This window comes from Psilocybe cubensis, chromosome 5, assembly GCF_017499595.1.
Source record: "Psilocybe cubensis strain MGC-MH-2018 chromosome 5, whole genome shotgun sequence".
NCBI lineage: Eukaryota > Fungi > Basidiomycota > Agaricomycetes > Agaricales > Agrocybaceae > Psilocybe > Psilocybe cubensis.
In genome coordinates this window covers 2,061,997-2,076,010 of record NC_063003.1, presented here as the reverse complement: position 1 = coordinate 2,076,010, position 14,014 = coordinate 2,061,997, and the positions used below count along the sequence as shown (strand labels likewise).

The 14,014-nt window shown below is 46.7% G+C and overlaps 5 protein-coding genes across 5 annotated transcripts; 2 read left to right on the top strand and 3 right to left on the bottom strand.

Moving 5' to 3' along the window:
• Window positions 1–697: 697 nt before the first annotated feature.
• On the bottom strand, window positions 698–2,366 carry JR316_0006123 (Putative alpha-ketoglutarate-dependent sulfonate dioxygenase; the record flags this gene model as incomplete). The annotated part of the gene is made up of 9 exons (XM_047891872.1): window positions 698–916; window positions 982–1,124; window positions 1,180–1,376; window positions 1,434–1,522; window positions 1,577–1,647; window positions 1,702–1,818; window positions 1,877–1,908; window positions 1,962–2,152; window positions 2,220–2,366. 9 exons carry the CDS (start codon window positions 2,364–2,366, stop codon window positions 698–700), a joined length of 1,206 nt encoding a protein of 401 aa, XP_047749221.1.
• Window positions 2,367–3,154: 788 nt separating this feature from the next.
• JR316_0006122 (DNA repair protein RAD51-like protein 4) lies at window positions 3,155–4,055 on the bottom strand (the record flags this gene model as incomplete). Its single annotated transcript, XM_047891871.1, has 4 exons — window positions 3,155–3,313; window positions 3,370–3,465; window positions 3,520–3,642; window positions 3,687–4,055. The coding sequence occupies 4 exons, from the start codon at window positions 4,053–4,055 to the stop codon at window positions 3,155–3,157; spliced, it is 747 nt and encodes a 248-aa protein (XP_047749220.1).
• A 933-nt stretch (window positions 4,056–4,988) lies between these two features.
• On the top strand, window positions 4,989–7,054 carry JR316_0006121 (Beta-glucuronidase; the record flags this gene model as incomplete). Its single annotated transcript, XM_047891870.1, has 9 exons — window positions 4,989–5,291; window positions 5,342–5,450; window positions 5,509–5,719; window positions 5,798–5,974; window positions 6,028–6,205; window positions 6,265–6,329; window positions 6,385–6,445; window positions 6,500–6,834; window positions 6,901–7,054. 9 exons carry the CDS (start codon window positions 4,989–4,991, stop codon window positions 7,052–7,054), a joined length of 1,593 nt encoding a protein of 530 aa, XP_047749219.1.
• Window positions 7,055–7,378: 324 nt separating this feature from the next.
• On the bottom strand, window positions 7,379–8,612 carry JR316_0006120 (uncharacterized protein; the record flags this gene model as incomplete). Its single annotated transcript, XM_047891869.1, has 3 exons — window positions 7,379–7,648; window positions 7,702–8,516; window positions 8,573–8,612. The coding sequence occupies 3 exons, from the start codon at window positions 8,610–8,612 to the stop codon at window positions 7,379–7,381; spliced, it is 1,125 nt and encodes a 374-aa protein (XP_047749218.1).
• A 2,317-nt stretch (window positions 8,613–10,929) lies between these two features.
• Window positions 10,930–13,921, top strand: JR316_0006119 (AP-3 complex subunit beta-2; the record flags this gene model as incomplete). Its single annotated transcript, XM_047891868.1, has 8 exons — window positions 10,930–11,160; window positions 11,356–11,687; window positions 11,763–12,183; window positions 12,252–12,404; window positions 12,464–12,598; window positions 12,653–12,785; window positions 12,844–13,434; window positions 13,488–13,921. 8 exons carry the CDS (start codon window positions 10,930–10,932, stop codon window positions 13,919–13,921), a joined length of 2,430 nt encoding a protein of 809 aa, XP_047749217.1.
• Between the last annotated feature and the right edge of the window lie 93 nt (window positions 13,922–14,014).

Sequence of the window (14,014 nt, the reverse complement as noted above, 5' to 3'; positions counted from 1 at the left end):
AGGCGGCTGGCCCCTATCCAAGTCCCGGGGGCGATCACCAGATCAAGGCACTCTGCATGTACAATATTTACTATACTTCGAACTTAGACTCTTCCGGACAGGGTGTGAAGCTGTGTTGGTGTAATAATATCTCTCTTCGGCAGTTGGTGACATTGCCAGACACGGCTTGAGTATGCGATTCAATCATGACTGGACAAAACTGAATTGGCCGAGGCCTTGGTATTTCTGCACTGGTTTTTTTGGGTAGAAGTTGTGGCTTTACATAGATTTGCTTTTATGGGTTGTACATGTAGGGACCTTAGGACCCACACTCAGCTGTGCCGCAGTTTCTTGGTCCTGTTCTGCGACTTGCATGAATACTTCTCGGTGTACCGTTTCCCTTTATGTACCCGCCGTGATCATGGGTCCTCTGACGACATCGATGACGGTCCGGTAATCTAATTCCGAACGCCTTCCCCCTGTGGTGTTCGATGAATGAAATCGACAACGAACGACACGACCAGATGAATGTTTGCAATGATTTCAACAGATTCGAGATTGTAGATACACTTTTACGCGACGGGTATGCTGTCCACTACTTTACACGCACATACAGTTACAGTTTTTTCATTGCACATCGAGATAATCATCGCTGTTAACGCGATCACGAACTCGAACTCGACGCCTCTGAGCTTCAGCTCGAGATGGGCTGCCCCGTTCAGTCGTTGTAGCCTCGTGCCTTTGCGGATTTGGGCTTCGTGTTCAATTCAACTGTGATTCCCTGCTGCTTCCATATTTCTATTTGCCTGTCCTTGGCTTCTTTTCCTGTCGTTCGCTCGTAGTCTTCGACCGATATGGGCCTCTCGCCATGCGGTGTGGCGCGCAGGGCATGACGGGTAGCAGGCCAAAAGTCGAATGTCGCTGAATGAGTCGCAACCTAGACAACAACGAATTAGGATCGACGATCTCGTGAAATTTCCAAGTAGATAGGGGTGCACGTACCCTGTTGTCCCAGAAAGCGACTGAGTTAACCTCCCATTTGAAGCGGACTTGGAAGTCAGGGTTTTCACTGATTTGTCGGAATAGGAGATTGAGGATGGCGTCTGATTCTGCCTTGGGGACACCAACAATTCTTCGTGTGAACCCTATTCACAAGAGTTTAAATATACGATATATTATTCCATAGGATGACAGACTTACCAGGGTTGACATATACGCTCTTCCAGCCTGTTACAGGGTGCACACGGACAACAGGATGAACAGTATCGATTTCCTGTCGACGAACAGGGAGCCCAGCTGCTCTATTTCCATCGGCCTGGGCAGTAGCACTGTGTACAGCATAGAGGCCTTCCAGATATTTTTGGAACCCTGGGCTCAGTGAAGAATACAGGGCATAACTACCAAATGATGTATTTAGAATTGCCAGTAAAAATAACAATACCGAAAATACATACCCCGAGCTCCATAGAGTGTCGCCGCCAACTTCAGGACCAGTGATAACTTTCAAGGAAGTGGTGCTAGGAGGTTGAAGCTCGTAGGTCACCTAAATCAGAAAGCATGAGTGTTTGAATTTTCTGGCAGATTATTGTATCCTTACATCAGAATGCCACAATTCTAATTTGGAAAATGATGTAGGATCCGGTCGACGACTGGCGTCATTATAGACGACTATAATTACAAGCTTTAGCAGCTCTCCATCAACCATATAGCAAAATTGCGCACCATGAACTTCTTCGAGACCGTTTCGAGGAATGGGTGTAGTAGCATGCTTATGAAGAGGGCCGAAATGACGTGCAAGTTCAAGCTGTTCGTGAATATTAATTTCTTGATCGCGGAAAACTGAAAAGTCGTGTCAGTCCAGTGGGAAATTTGAATGGCATGGGCAAGAATGACTGACAGACGACAACCCGTTCGGCGACGAGAAGAGCCCTGGGACAGTATTGGGTAAGGCCTATGCGTCAGGTGAGCATGTAGATACTCACAGTTCATCTTTCTGTGAGTCAGAGAGCTGTCTCAAATCAATTCCCTCAATTTCTGTCCCAATGGCGGGGGTCAAATGCTTGACTTTGGTCGCGGCACTAAACAAGCTTTTCTTTTCGGGGTCTGCAAAGAGGCCTCTGTCGACGACCTCAAACTCTTTCAGAGGTTCCCATGAGACGTTTGGAAAATAGGGCTGCATTGCACAACACGACACCAGTCAATATCATAATTTCGCGAGACCGCCGAAATATTCGACTGACCTTGAGATCTGCATGTGGATAATCCCCATCGGCCGACTCTGTACTGGGAGGAGAATAAAATGGGTTGAAGACCTTTGGAGTAGCGGCCTTCAAGGCAGCGGTGTTTCGTTCTTGTGGCTTTTCTTCGTTGGTTGCGACCGGTGCCATAGTTGGGATGTTTCTGAGAGAATTAGTGGGTGGTTCACCCTTTATGAACAAATAAATAAGACGACGGAAACAATAGGTCAGCAGTCTCTATGCCTTCATGAGAACGGAAGTTTTGCGTATGATTGACGTGAAGTCTCGCGAAGTAAAGTAGGTATTGCGCGATTCAGCGGTAACGTGACTGAAAAGTCGGCATGATTGCACAATTAGCGGTACGATGAAGATGGCATTGCATCATATTCCAAGATAAATGACACAGAGGAAAGAATCAAGCGCCTTCTAGAAAAAATGGCCTAGATGAGGTTGTGTAAACGATAGATATTGACCAAACCCTCACCCAAAACCACCTCCCGGAAAACAACTATCATCGCCAATGATGAACATAATGTTCACGAGGTAATCCCGACATCAATCGCGTGCATTTGGTGGAAATTTCACTAATTTATGCCAGTTTTATATCAAGAAAATATCCTGGTATACGCTTGATTGTCCTTGATTAAAACATAATACGAAAATCCAATGGTTCGGATGAGGGCTATGAAATCAAATCAGTATGGTTAAAAACGACAATAAAACATACAACGGACTTTTGAGCGTGATTTAAGAATTTGAACGGAATGTAGCAGATTTTCCCTTGATTCGGGATCGGACCTCGTTTGCAGCCATAGTGTCGTATCTGGCATAAGGGCGAAAGAAGGACCTAAGGCAGGTTTTCTTTCAAGCGAATTGGGTCCTTTGCTAACTGTATTATTGATAACCTTGTGTATCGTAAGGTTTAACTCTTTCGTTGTTCATTTATGGGCACCCACAAGAACCGAGGCACCAAACGACTGGGAAAACGACTGAAGTTGCTGCATGAACTCAGTCATAATAGCATGACCTTGAGCCGAGGCTGCACTAAGAAGAGGTCCAAGAAGAGGTGTTATAGTGTCAATTACGAGGAATTTGATCTGTACGCAACTTGAGGACGAGGTCTGTGAAATGCGATAAACAACGCTTAGCATACCTCTGCCCTTAGGTTGATTTCTTCAAATAAAGCTCGAGCACCATCAATGTCAAATGCCAAAGAAACTTCCACTCGTTCAAGGGTTGTTGGAGGCATCTGAGTAAGTTATGTAAATTAATGCTAAAATGAAAAGCGACAAATGCACCAAACCTGAAAAGCATTTATTAATTGAGTAGCCTTTTCTAGTGAGAATTCCCCAGTAGTATCGATCCAGACGGCCTTATTGGCAGGAGAGCATTTCACATGGTGTAAAAGCAGACTTAAAGCGAGGGTCTGGACACGTATAGGATTATCACACATGAAGATATTTAATCAACCTCCTGAGAGCGCACAGATTTACCAGTCCCTTTATCGCCCGAGATTTCAAGCACTTTCCTACCACCTAAACCATGGAGAAGAGCGTCAAGACTCGCACACCCACTTTGGAGTTCGCTATATTCCGAGGAAGCAAGTTTCTCGAGTCGAAAGATCTCTTGACCTGATATCCCAGGGGCAGCACAGTGTTCCGCAACGAGGGAAGTATAGTCAATCAGCTCTTGGAATGTGACGGTGTTCGCTGGCAAACGCTTATAGATGTCGAACGTAGAGGCTGAGAAAAGCAAATCGAATTCCGTGCGAATACCATGGGCTTCGAGGGAGGCAACGAGATCGGCAGGAATAAATGGAACTAAGCTAGCAAGTCTCATTTTTAGCAAGCAAGCAATTAAATAGGCGAGCCACGTAGCAAAAGGACAGAAACTGAAGGCAGAGAAGATCAAGGGTTCATAAAACTTTCAAGTTATGAAAAAGGAGTTGGAAAAGTTGGCATGACAAGCCTACAACGTACAAGGTCGTTAGATTTTGGCCAAAAGTGTTTGCCATGACCGTTGGATAAAAATAACTTTGGTGTCATGACCCTGTTTCCCTTCCAAATCCCTTCTTCTATGAATTTGAACCATCTTCATGATGTAGCTCATGTTCCAAAGCCACACTTTATTTTGCCTTCTTATGTTTTGAAACAGCTCCGGGTCGAAGCAGTCTCCAACAAGATAGACTAGCTTCAGGCTCGGATCTGGACACTGTCGATGGGCTGACTCGGAGCATGTTACATACCACTTCGCTTTCTATGTGAAATCCACGTCATGACCGTCGCTATACATGCAACAACCGTGGACATTGAACAAAAAGGAGCTTCCCAGATGAATATGGCCTTTAATCTCAGGCCCAAAGGCCAGCAAGTCAGATTAACCACTTGCATTATCATGATGGAAGCCATGTCGAATCACTTTTTCATGTTTCCTCTCTATTCCTACTTGATGCAGCATATTTTTATGATGACAGCTATACAAACGATCACCATCAGGGGCTTTACCTTCAATCGATGCGGGTCATCTGAATCAGGTTGCCAGTCAGGGTGATGATCTCAAATACATCTCGCATTCAATCATTATACAGGAAGGAATCTCTAAAAAGGTTCTACTGGCGTAGGCGGTTACTGCTGGATCTTCTTTTGCTTGCATCATGTGGGCTCCCGAAAAGCATTCCTGAAACATGCTATTAGCTAGCCCAAAGCTAGCCCATTCGGTAGTTTACTTTATATAAAGGTCGCGTCTTTTGAACTTTTTCCTCCAGTTGCTAACATGCCTAGTCTCTCTTACCCGCAGCATTTATTGCTTCTCTTGGCTGTTGTTCAGCGTTCCCTTTGCGCTGATGTTAACGTTTCCATCCCTCTCGTCGCCCCTTCGACGGCCCCAGTCATTTCACCCTCTTTAGTATCATTCTCTATTGAACAAGATCGCTGGACAGATTGGGTTGGGACAACTTCGAGAAATCAATTTTTCTTTAACACTCTCGACAACTTGAGAGCACTTACTGGAGAGCCACCACAGATCAGAATTGGAGCGAACAGTGAGGATCATACAGACTTTTCGGAGAACGTACAGGTAGGCGATCATTATTTCATCTCCATTGCGCTGAAACCAATGGTACACAGTTCTCACAAGCCACCTTCCCTGCCATAAGCGCCACTGTTCCATATCCCGAGGCCTCAAGCATCATCGTTGGCGATGGATTTTACGAGGCGGCACAATTTCTCCCACCAAGTTAGTCTCATTCTCACTGCTCGTCTTTTTTTATCTCATATTTTATCCTCTTTGGTAGATACTCACGTCATTTGGGGACTAAATCTCGGTCAGAATAATGTGACTGCAGCATTCCTAGAAGCGAAGTCCCTAGTTAAAGCCTTTGCGTCATCACCTATCAAAGATTCCGGCATCACACTCGACGCAATCGAGATTGGCAACGAAGCCGATTTATACTCGAATAACGGACTTAGAAGCAGTACGTATACATCAACACAATACGTCAAAGAGTGAGTGTCTTCAGAAGCAACCTCAAGCGGGCAAAAGGCCTTGGGACTCAACCTACGCTTGGATTGCGTTTCTCATAGGTGGATTCAGTTCGCGACAAATGTCACAGCAGCCGCTCAGCTTTCGTTGTCTTCATCATCCCCTAAGTTCTGGGGCGCTGCCTTTGCTGGATCCTCTCACTCTACGTCCGGGTTCTCTCCTCAAGCTATCTTCAGCGAAGGTATACTGTCCTCGGCTCCAGGTGCTCTTATATCTACGTGAGCGTTTTTGCCTCTTCATGGTAGTTTAAGCAACTGACATTATCTCTTAGTATTTCTGAGCATCGCTACAGTGGATCGTTCTGTTCCGGAAGTGGAGGTCTTTTGCAAGATTTAATGACCAAGAGCACTATAAGAAGCAATCTTACACAATTTACCCCTGATATTAGTGCTACCCACGCAAAGGGTCTGGATTATGTCCTCGGCGAGACCAACAGTTACTCATGTCATGTGAGTCCATGCCTTTGTGGTGCTACTGTGTTGCTTAATAACACCTGTAACTCATTTAGGGTGCTCCCGGAGTTAGCAATACTGCAGGCGCTGCATTGTGGACATTGGATTACCTTTTATTTGCGTATGTAAATTCGCTCATGTCAGCTGAAACTGCAAAGCTGAGTTTGAGACGATAGAACCCAGATCGGTATTTCTAGGGTGTTCTTCCATGAGGGCATTGGCTTCAAATACAACCTGGTAGGTTGTGAATTGTCCAGGTACAGGGATATATATTGAGCTTCGTTATTCTAGATCCAACCACTCACCCTGACACGTTCCACTTTGGATGGTTCACCTCTCGCAACGCCTTTACCACCCCACATCCAGCCCCAATACTACGCAGCTATCATTGCTGGCGAGGCCATTGGAAGCACAGGCAACACACGAGCAGTCGAGTTGTCGATCAATAATGCACGAATCTCTGGATATGCCTTTTACGAGGAAGATACATTGGCGCGAGCCATTTTAATCAACTCGCAGGCGTTTTTCACGACAGATAAGACCAATCGCACTAGCACTCATGTTGATCTGGCTATTTCGGGTAGTGGTGCACCAACAGAGATGACTGTTAAGCGTCTCTTTGTTCCGTGAGTTTTTCACCCTTGTCGATAAAATAATATACAGCTAAGCGTAAAACTTTTCCTATTACATAGCCACGCCGATGATACCACTGGCTTAACTTGGGGTGGTCAGACCTATGAAACAAGCGACGCAAGAGTTTCTGGGAGCCTGCAGGTCGAAACCGCCAGTGTTTCTGACGGTGTCGATATTCAAGAAACAGAAGTCGTCATGCTTTCTTTCCTTTGACTGAATCATATCGCCAGTGTTGATTTTGCGTTGCAGCATGGATCATAGTAGATCATAGTCATGGGTTCATGAAGATACCAAACAACACTTTTTTGCCACCAATGGCCACAGTAAAATCATCCAACTGATTAGCACGGATTGTATTAGCATTTTATCCTACTTCCAATTTTGTCCGTGCTATTAATAATAGTCTGTTTACGCTACGATGTACACATTTTGTGAGCAAGTCTTGCAAGTTTAGGCATGTACAATATATAACAGTTTCCTACATATATGGTGCTATATCATCGCAGCATTACGACGTAAAACTTAGCGCTGCATCCATTAGATGGGCAATAACTCAAAGATGTGATGAAACGCGGATAGGGGAATAGTATAAACGGACGGTTGGGCTTGAGGGCTAGTCCAGCTCTTGAACACCTTTTTGCCTCGTTTACCGGGTAGCTGTTCGATCGCTACAAATTGTAAACGAGGGTAAGAAGTGAAGATATTGGATACGGTCGATGAAGGAACAAAAAGGACAATACCGCGGCCCATAGATATAGTCAAGCCCTTCAAAGAAGGAATGTGCTGTAATGCTTCTATATCGCTACTCTGTATGCATGTCAGCAAGTCACGTCTTATTTGTGAGTTATATTGGATCTTACACGGAAGCCAACAAGGTCTAAATATTCAAGGGAAATAAACTGGTGGGCTATCGTCGCTAGGCTTGTATCGTCGTCAACGGAAGGCTCAGGGGGGCCAAAGGAGAGATATTTCAGGTTATTGAAGCTGGGAGCGAGGGCAGATAAGACCGGAAGATAGTTTGAGTGAAAATCAGAGCTCTCGGTTTCCCATGCCAACATCGTGATTGTGCGCTCTGGAAGGAAAGCCTTAAGTGACTCGAGAGGCCCTCGAAGAAAGGATAAATGGGGGGTTGTGCCCGGAGAGAAATGCTCGATGTACGCTGGATCGTCGTGGGTCATGTCAATTTTGATTTTCAGCAGTTGTGATTGTCCTGAAAGGAAATGACATAACCGCTTATGATCGTGAATGGATTCTATTCGGCATTGGAAGTGTTCGAGTGAAAAAAGGATGGACTTTCTATCCTGAGAGGGCGGAAATAAGGATGCGCTGAATTCCGCCACGACCAACTCCTTCAGATTGTACATTAACCGCAATGCGCTCCCCAGACGTCTCCATAAAGCATCATGCTTCTTGATACGTGCAATTGGTGCATGATAGACTCGGACATGTGTGGCATTGTCTGGATTGTGAAGAATGGCTTTTAAAAAACCCATATGCGTTTTCCTGTCTTCGTCCGTCATGGCACAGTACAGCACGCGCTCGGCCTCATATTTGAATGTCGAGGATGTAAGGAGCAGGTTGAAGAGGGTACCCCGATCTTCGATGAATTCGACAATAGGACGTATGAGCTCAATTGGAAGTTTGGGAGGGGCATTGATTCGCAATCTTCTGCGTCCTATTTTTCATGGATATTAACAAAATGATTCCGGTCAAATGTAACCGACTACGAACTTTTTTTGGTGGTTATTGTGTAGCTAGGGCCATATTTCATGATATTGGGGGTTTAGAGCTGTTGAGAAGCACGGGTTAAACCGAATTCCAGTACCAAATAATCTTGAATGCAGGCAATATGTGGAGGCAGTAGCCGCCGACTACTGGCCTTCAACCAGCGACGCCAGATTGGGAATGATTCGAGCAGATTTGGAAGATAAGCTGTTGTTGACGCGAGAACACGTTGACTCTAAGTCTAAAAAGTGAATGAGGGGTTGATTATTCAGTTCGAACGTTGAACGTGAACGTTAACGATTGATTTGCTGACGCGTGGGTGCCCCTGACCAATTACGTCGAGTCATGCATTAGTGTTCCCACATATTCTCCGTCATTTTTCAAACTTGTACCAGCATATCCTCAATAACTCTCAGACTCATCCTAGCTTGAAGCTCAAAGATTCTCTCTCCTTTATTCTACTCTTGACAGGAGACATTTTAAAAACACTGACACTAATGGGTTCAATCATAGATGTACTTCCTACGGAGATTATACACAAGATCATTGATATTGTCGCCTTCGACGATACACGAGGTGAAGAGTGGACCAAAACACAACTCTATGAAGTAAAATCATGCTCCCTAGTCTGCAAGGTCTTTCTGGACCCCTGTAGAAAACATATATTCTACCGAATCGATGTGCATGGTGGGAAACCACGTTCAACCCTTCCCTCGATCACTTCCTTTGCCAGACTCATCGCAAATAACCCTGATATAGCGGATTATGTTCAAGAGTTTGGCTATGCATCAAATAGATCTAACATTGGCCCTTTTCAAAAAAAGCCATTTTATGCCGATCAGATTGAACCAATACCGCCATCTTTTAAGCTCCTCAGCAAACTGCATTCCCTGACACTGTCTTTGGAGCCAAGGCTATCCTGGAACCACATCGATTCCTCCTCACGTTCTGTTTTCCTGCATCTTCTGCATCTTCCCACCATCAAATCGGTGGCGATACACAGTATTGATGAATTTACCTTCTCCGATCTTTTAAATTGTTCAAATCTAAGGAACCTTGACCTTGAAGAGGTTACCATTTCCGAAAACGACACCGTTCTTCCATCTTCAAATTCAAACGCAACGCTAAAACTTGACACATTAGTACTTGAAACACCATGGAAATCCATTCCGGGTTTAGTAAAGTATTCGGAACAACAAGCAACTAACAGCAGCACTCTGTGGCTTGCCAATCTTCGTCATGTTGTCTTTGCGGCTGAGCGCGACGAAGATGCTTTTTCGATTGCAGAATTTTTGAAACATACGCCGGGGCTTCAAGAAATTACTGTGCGAATTAGATGTAAGGCGGCTGTTCTCTAACTCCATTCAAAGATGTATATTAACTTTTTTACAAGTGACTATACACGATGCATCATCTTTTGTATCTGCGGTATCCGCCGCCTCAGAGTTCGTTTCGACTTTAAATCTTGAACTTATCGTTATTGGAGGCTTCGAACATGATCCAGTCTACAACATACACCAGGGACTTGAACAGATATCAAAGATGAATAATCAGATTCAGACCCTTACCATCACATTCTGTGTCCTATTTTACTCTGCAGAACCATATAGCACACTCTCTGCTGACTCTTGGTCCCTTCTGGAAAAGGTTCTTCTCACTTCCGGATGGTCTTCCCTAAAGTATGTCAGTTTAGGGATCTACTTTCGGTCCGATGGCAATGAAGGATGGTCAGAAGGGTCCCCGGACGAAAAGTGTCAACGGCGTTTTCCAAGACTTTCTTCCAGTAGAAATCTGGAATTCGAGCTTTTCTACCGACGCGTATAATAACGGATCATCATGAAGTTTGGTATTTAACCCAATGAATGATGTTGGCACAATGTTATCTGTTCGTCTGCTACTTAGTACTATGATGGCTGTAGGCTGGTAAATAGGGGTGTAATTACTGGATTTATACCGACCAAATGACGTAATCGAATCTCGCTGGCCCTTGGCAATGCGCGATTTGTGACTTTGACCGAACTTGTACTTGTACTCTCATTAAGGTGACAAAATCCCACTCTGCGCGGTTCTTGACAGTATTGTGCTGCGCATCGGCATATACTGACTGAGAGCGCGAGAAAGGGCTCTCGACAAGATATCCCGACTGCCAACAACTTGGTAGATTGGACGTCTACTGGCGACTTTTATCAGTTTGCATCGACCCTGCAACTCTTCTCGGATTGGCATACAACTCGACGACTGATTACCTGCGCTACCAACAACCCTACTAAACTACAATTACTTCTACTCGTACCACTGCAGTACGCCGTAGCCTACCAACCATCCACAAAAAACACGTTACTTCAAAAGACATTTAAATTGCAATGACGTCGAATCAGTACCTCAACAGTCTCTCCGAGAATGCGACGCGCTTTGGTATGCGGCTACAGGAGACGATCTCGGAGCGCACGCGCGAGTTCGGGCTCAACTCGATCGCTACCTCCGCTGCTGCGCTCGAGACGCCCGCCGACGAGAAGACGCACGCGGCGCTACGCAAGCAGCTGGAGGGGAGCAGCGATAGGGACAAGCTGGATGCGATGAAGAGACTTGTTGCTGTATGTCTTGTGTCTTTCTTACTCTTTTGGAGTCGTTTTGCGGTTTACTAATGACATTGTCGTTGATTGTATGCTTCTCTCTCGTATGGCTTGTTCTGTATGTTATAATACACCCTCCGCTCCTATATGCCGAAACAATTCAATCTAACGATCTGAATCCCCCACCATTGCCCGAATCCGAATTCGAATCTAAAGCTCATCTCAAAAGGCCGCAACGTATCCACCCATTTCGCCTCGGTCGTGAAAAACGTCGCGTCGCCCAACCTCGAGATCCGCAAGCTCGTGTACATCTACCTCCTCCGGTACGCAGAGCACGAGCCGGACCTCGCGCTGCTCTCCATCAACACCTTCCAGCGCGATTTGGCGGACCCGAACCCCCTGATCCGCGCCATGGCCCTGAGGGTCCTGAGTGGGATCAGGGTCCCGATGATAGGCAGCATCGTCGTCCTCGCAATCAGGAAGTGCGCAGGCGACGCGAGCCCGTACGTGCGCAAGGCTGCGGCGCTGGCGATCCCAAAGTGCTACGAGTGAGCACCTCACTTTCTTCTGCGCCGTTCTGTTTCTGTTCTAATGACAAATGACTCTCTACCCCATACATTCAGACTCGACGCCGCGCACCTCCCCGCGCTCATCCAGATCATCACGCAGGTGATGCTGCGCGACCGGTCGCCGCTCTCCCTTGGCGCGGTCGCGTTTGCGTTCGCGGCTGTGTGCCCGACGCGGCTCGAGCTTTTGCACCCGCACTTCCGGCGCCTGTGCAGGGTGCTCGTGGACGTGGACGAGTGGGGGCAGGTCGAGATGATGCGTTTGTTGGTGAGGTATGTGCGGGTTATGTGTGTGCGTACGAGAGAGGGGCAGGCTCCCCCCGCGGACGGGACGGGGACGGAGACGGGGACGGGAGTGGAAAAGGGGAAGGTGGAGGGTGAGAAGGGTATTGGGTTTGGGTATGAGGAGGAGCTGGATAAGGATGTGAAGCTTTTGTTGGAATCGGTGCTACCTGTTCTGCAGAGTCGTAATCCTGCCGTTGAGTGTTGTCTTTTACTGAAAAAAAATGTTGAATTTGATACTAATGCTATGTTAATTGAATATAGGTTGTAATGGCCGCCGCGCGCGTGTTATTCCACGCTGGACCGTATAGATATTGGCTTAAATTCGTACAGCCACTACTGAGACTTTTGGATACATCGAAAGAGGTTGAAAGGGTGGTTTTGGTTGACTTGATCGCCATCTGCAAAACGGCACCGGTGCGCAATGTCCCCTCTCGATTATTTTTTATTTGCTTAAAAGCCATTTCACAACATAGGAGCTATTTTCTCCTTATTATACGCGTTTCCTCATTCGCTCAGACGACATTTCGGCTGTGAAGAAGGACAAGATCAAGATTCTGCTCTTGGTGTTGACATTAGATAACTATGCCGCGATTATGAGAGAACTAATAGTGAGTGGCCTGTATTAGAATTGCAGAAGTCGGATTCTAACCCCTCGAATGCAGGACTGTGCGGACGACACGAATGATGAAGTCGTATCAGCTGCTATTGACGGCGTTGGGATATGTGCGAGGAGGATACCAGCATCCGTTTCTCAATGTTTGACTGCACTGATTAGGATGATCAAAAGTCGTTATGGTGAGTCACTTGTACAATTTACCGAAAATATGCGAGACTCAGAAAAAACTATGACTAGATATGGTTGTGAGCAGTGCGGTGATGGTGCTCAAAAACTTGGTGCAGGCGCAGTTGGCGTCGCCTGTGGATTTCGCTACGGTGCCGGGCACATCCGAGCAGTCGCCGCTGTCGATTATAGCCCATCTGGCACGGCGGATAGACGACATTAAACACGGACAGGCGCGTGCGTGCGTCGTATGGTTAGTGGGTCAATACGCTGGAGCGGACGTGTCCCCTTCGACGTCGACGATACCCGGGGTGCTCGGTGCGCCAGAGGGTATGGCGGATTGGGCACCGGATGTGCTGCGCAAGCTCGCGAAATCGTTTGCGGAGGAGACTGTGCTGGTGAAGCTGCAGGTGGTGACGCTGGCGGCGAAGCTGTTTGTGCTGTCGCCGTTTGACCGGCGGATTGGGATGCTCACGAGATATGTGTTTTCGCTGGCGAGGTATGATGTGAATTATGATTTGAGAGATCGTGGAAGGATGCTTTCAGCGCTGCTTGCTGGTCTGGGCTTGGATCTGAATGGTGAGAGTGCAGAGGAGCGCGGTGGTGTTGTGTTGAGGAGGGAACAGGTCAAGTTGGTGTTGTTTGAGGGCAAAGAGAAGACTGGTACGTGTTATTTTCATTGTATTTTGGTCTAGTTTAATTTACATGTATGTTAGATGAGACGAAAGAAGTGGTGCATGGGAAGCCCAAGTTTATCACGATTGATGAGGAGCTGCCAGATTGGCTGGAGAAGGGCGTAGAAAGTTCGTTGAGGGACAGTGAAGATGATGCACCGGCAGCTCCACCTGTTCCGACTGCTATTTCGTCTGCGGGGCCAGTGAAGAGCAAGGGTGCTGTGGGGGTGCCGTCACCGCCTATTGTATTGACACCGACGGGGCCCAGTACTGTGGCGAGTGGGAATGGGGCAAAGGGCCAGTTTATGGACCTGGATGCATTTTATGCTGAAGAAGAAAAGGAGGAAAGTGCAGAGGAAGAGAGCTCAGAGGAGGAGTCGAGCGAGGAAGAGTCGAGCGGAGAGGAAGAGTCTGGGAGCGAAGAGTCAAGCGGATCAGAACATGCAAGTGCGGATGACGTCACGAGTGCTCAGTAGCGGACAAGCCTTATATAGCCTACGCGGCTGAGACAGAGTCAGTATGTCTTATTTAGATACGCATATACTGCCCCGCTGCGTCCAAAGTGAATG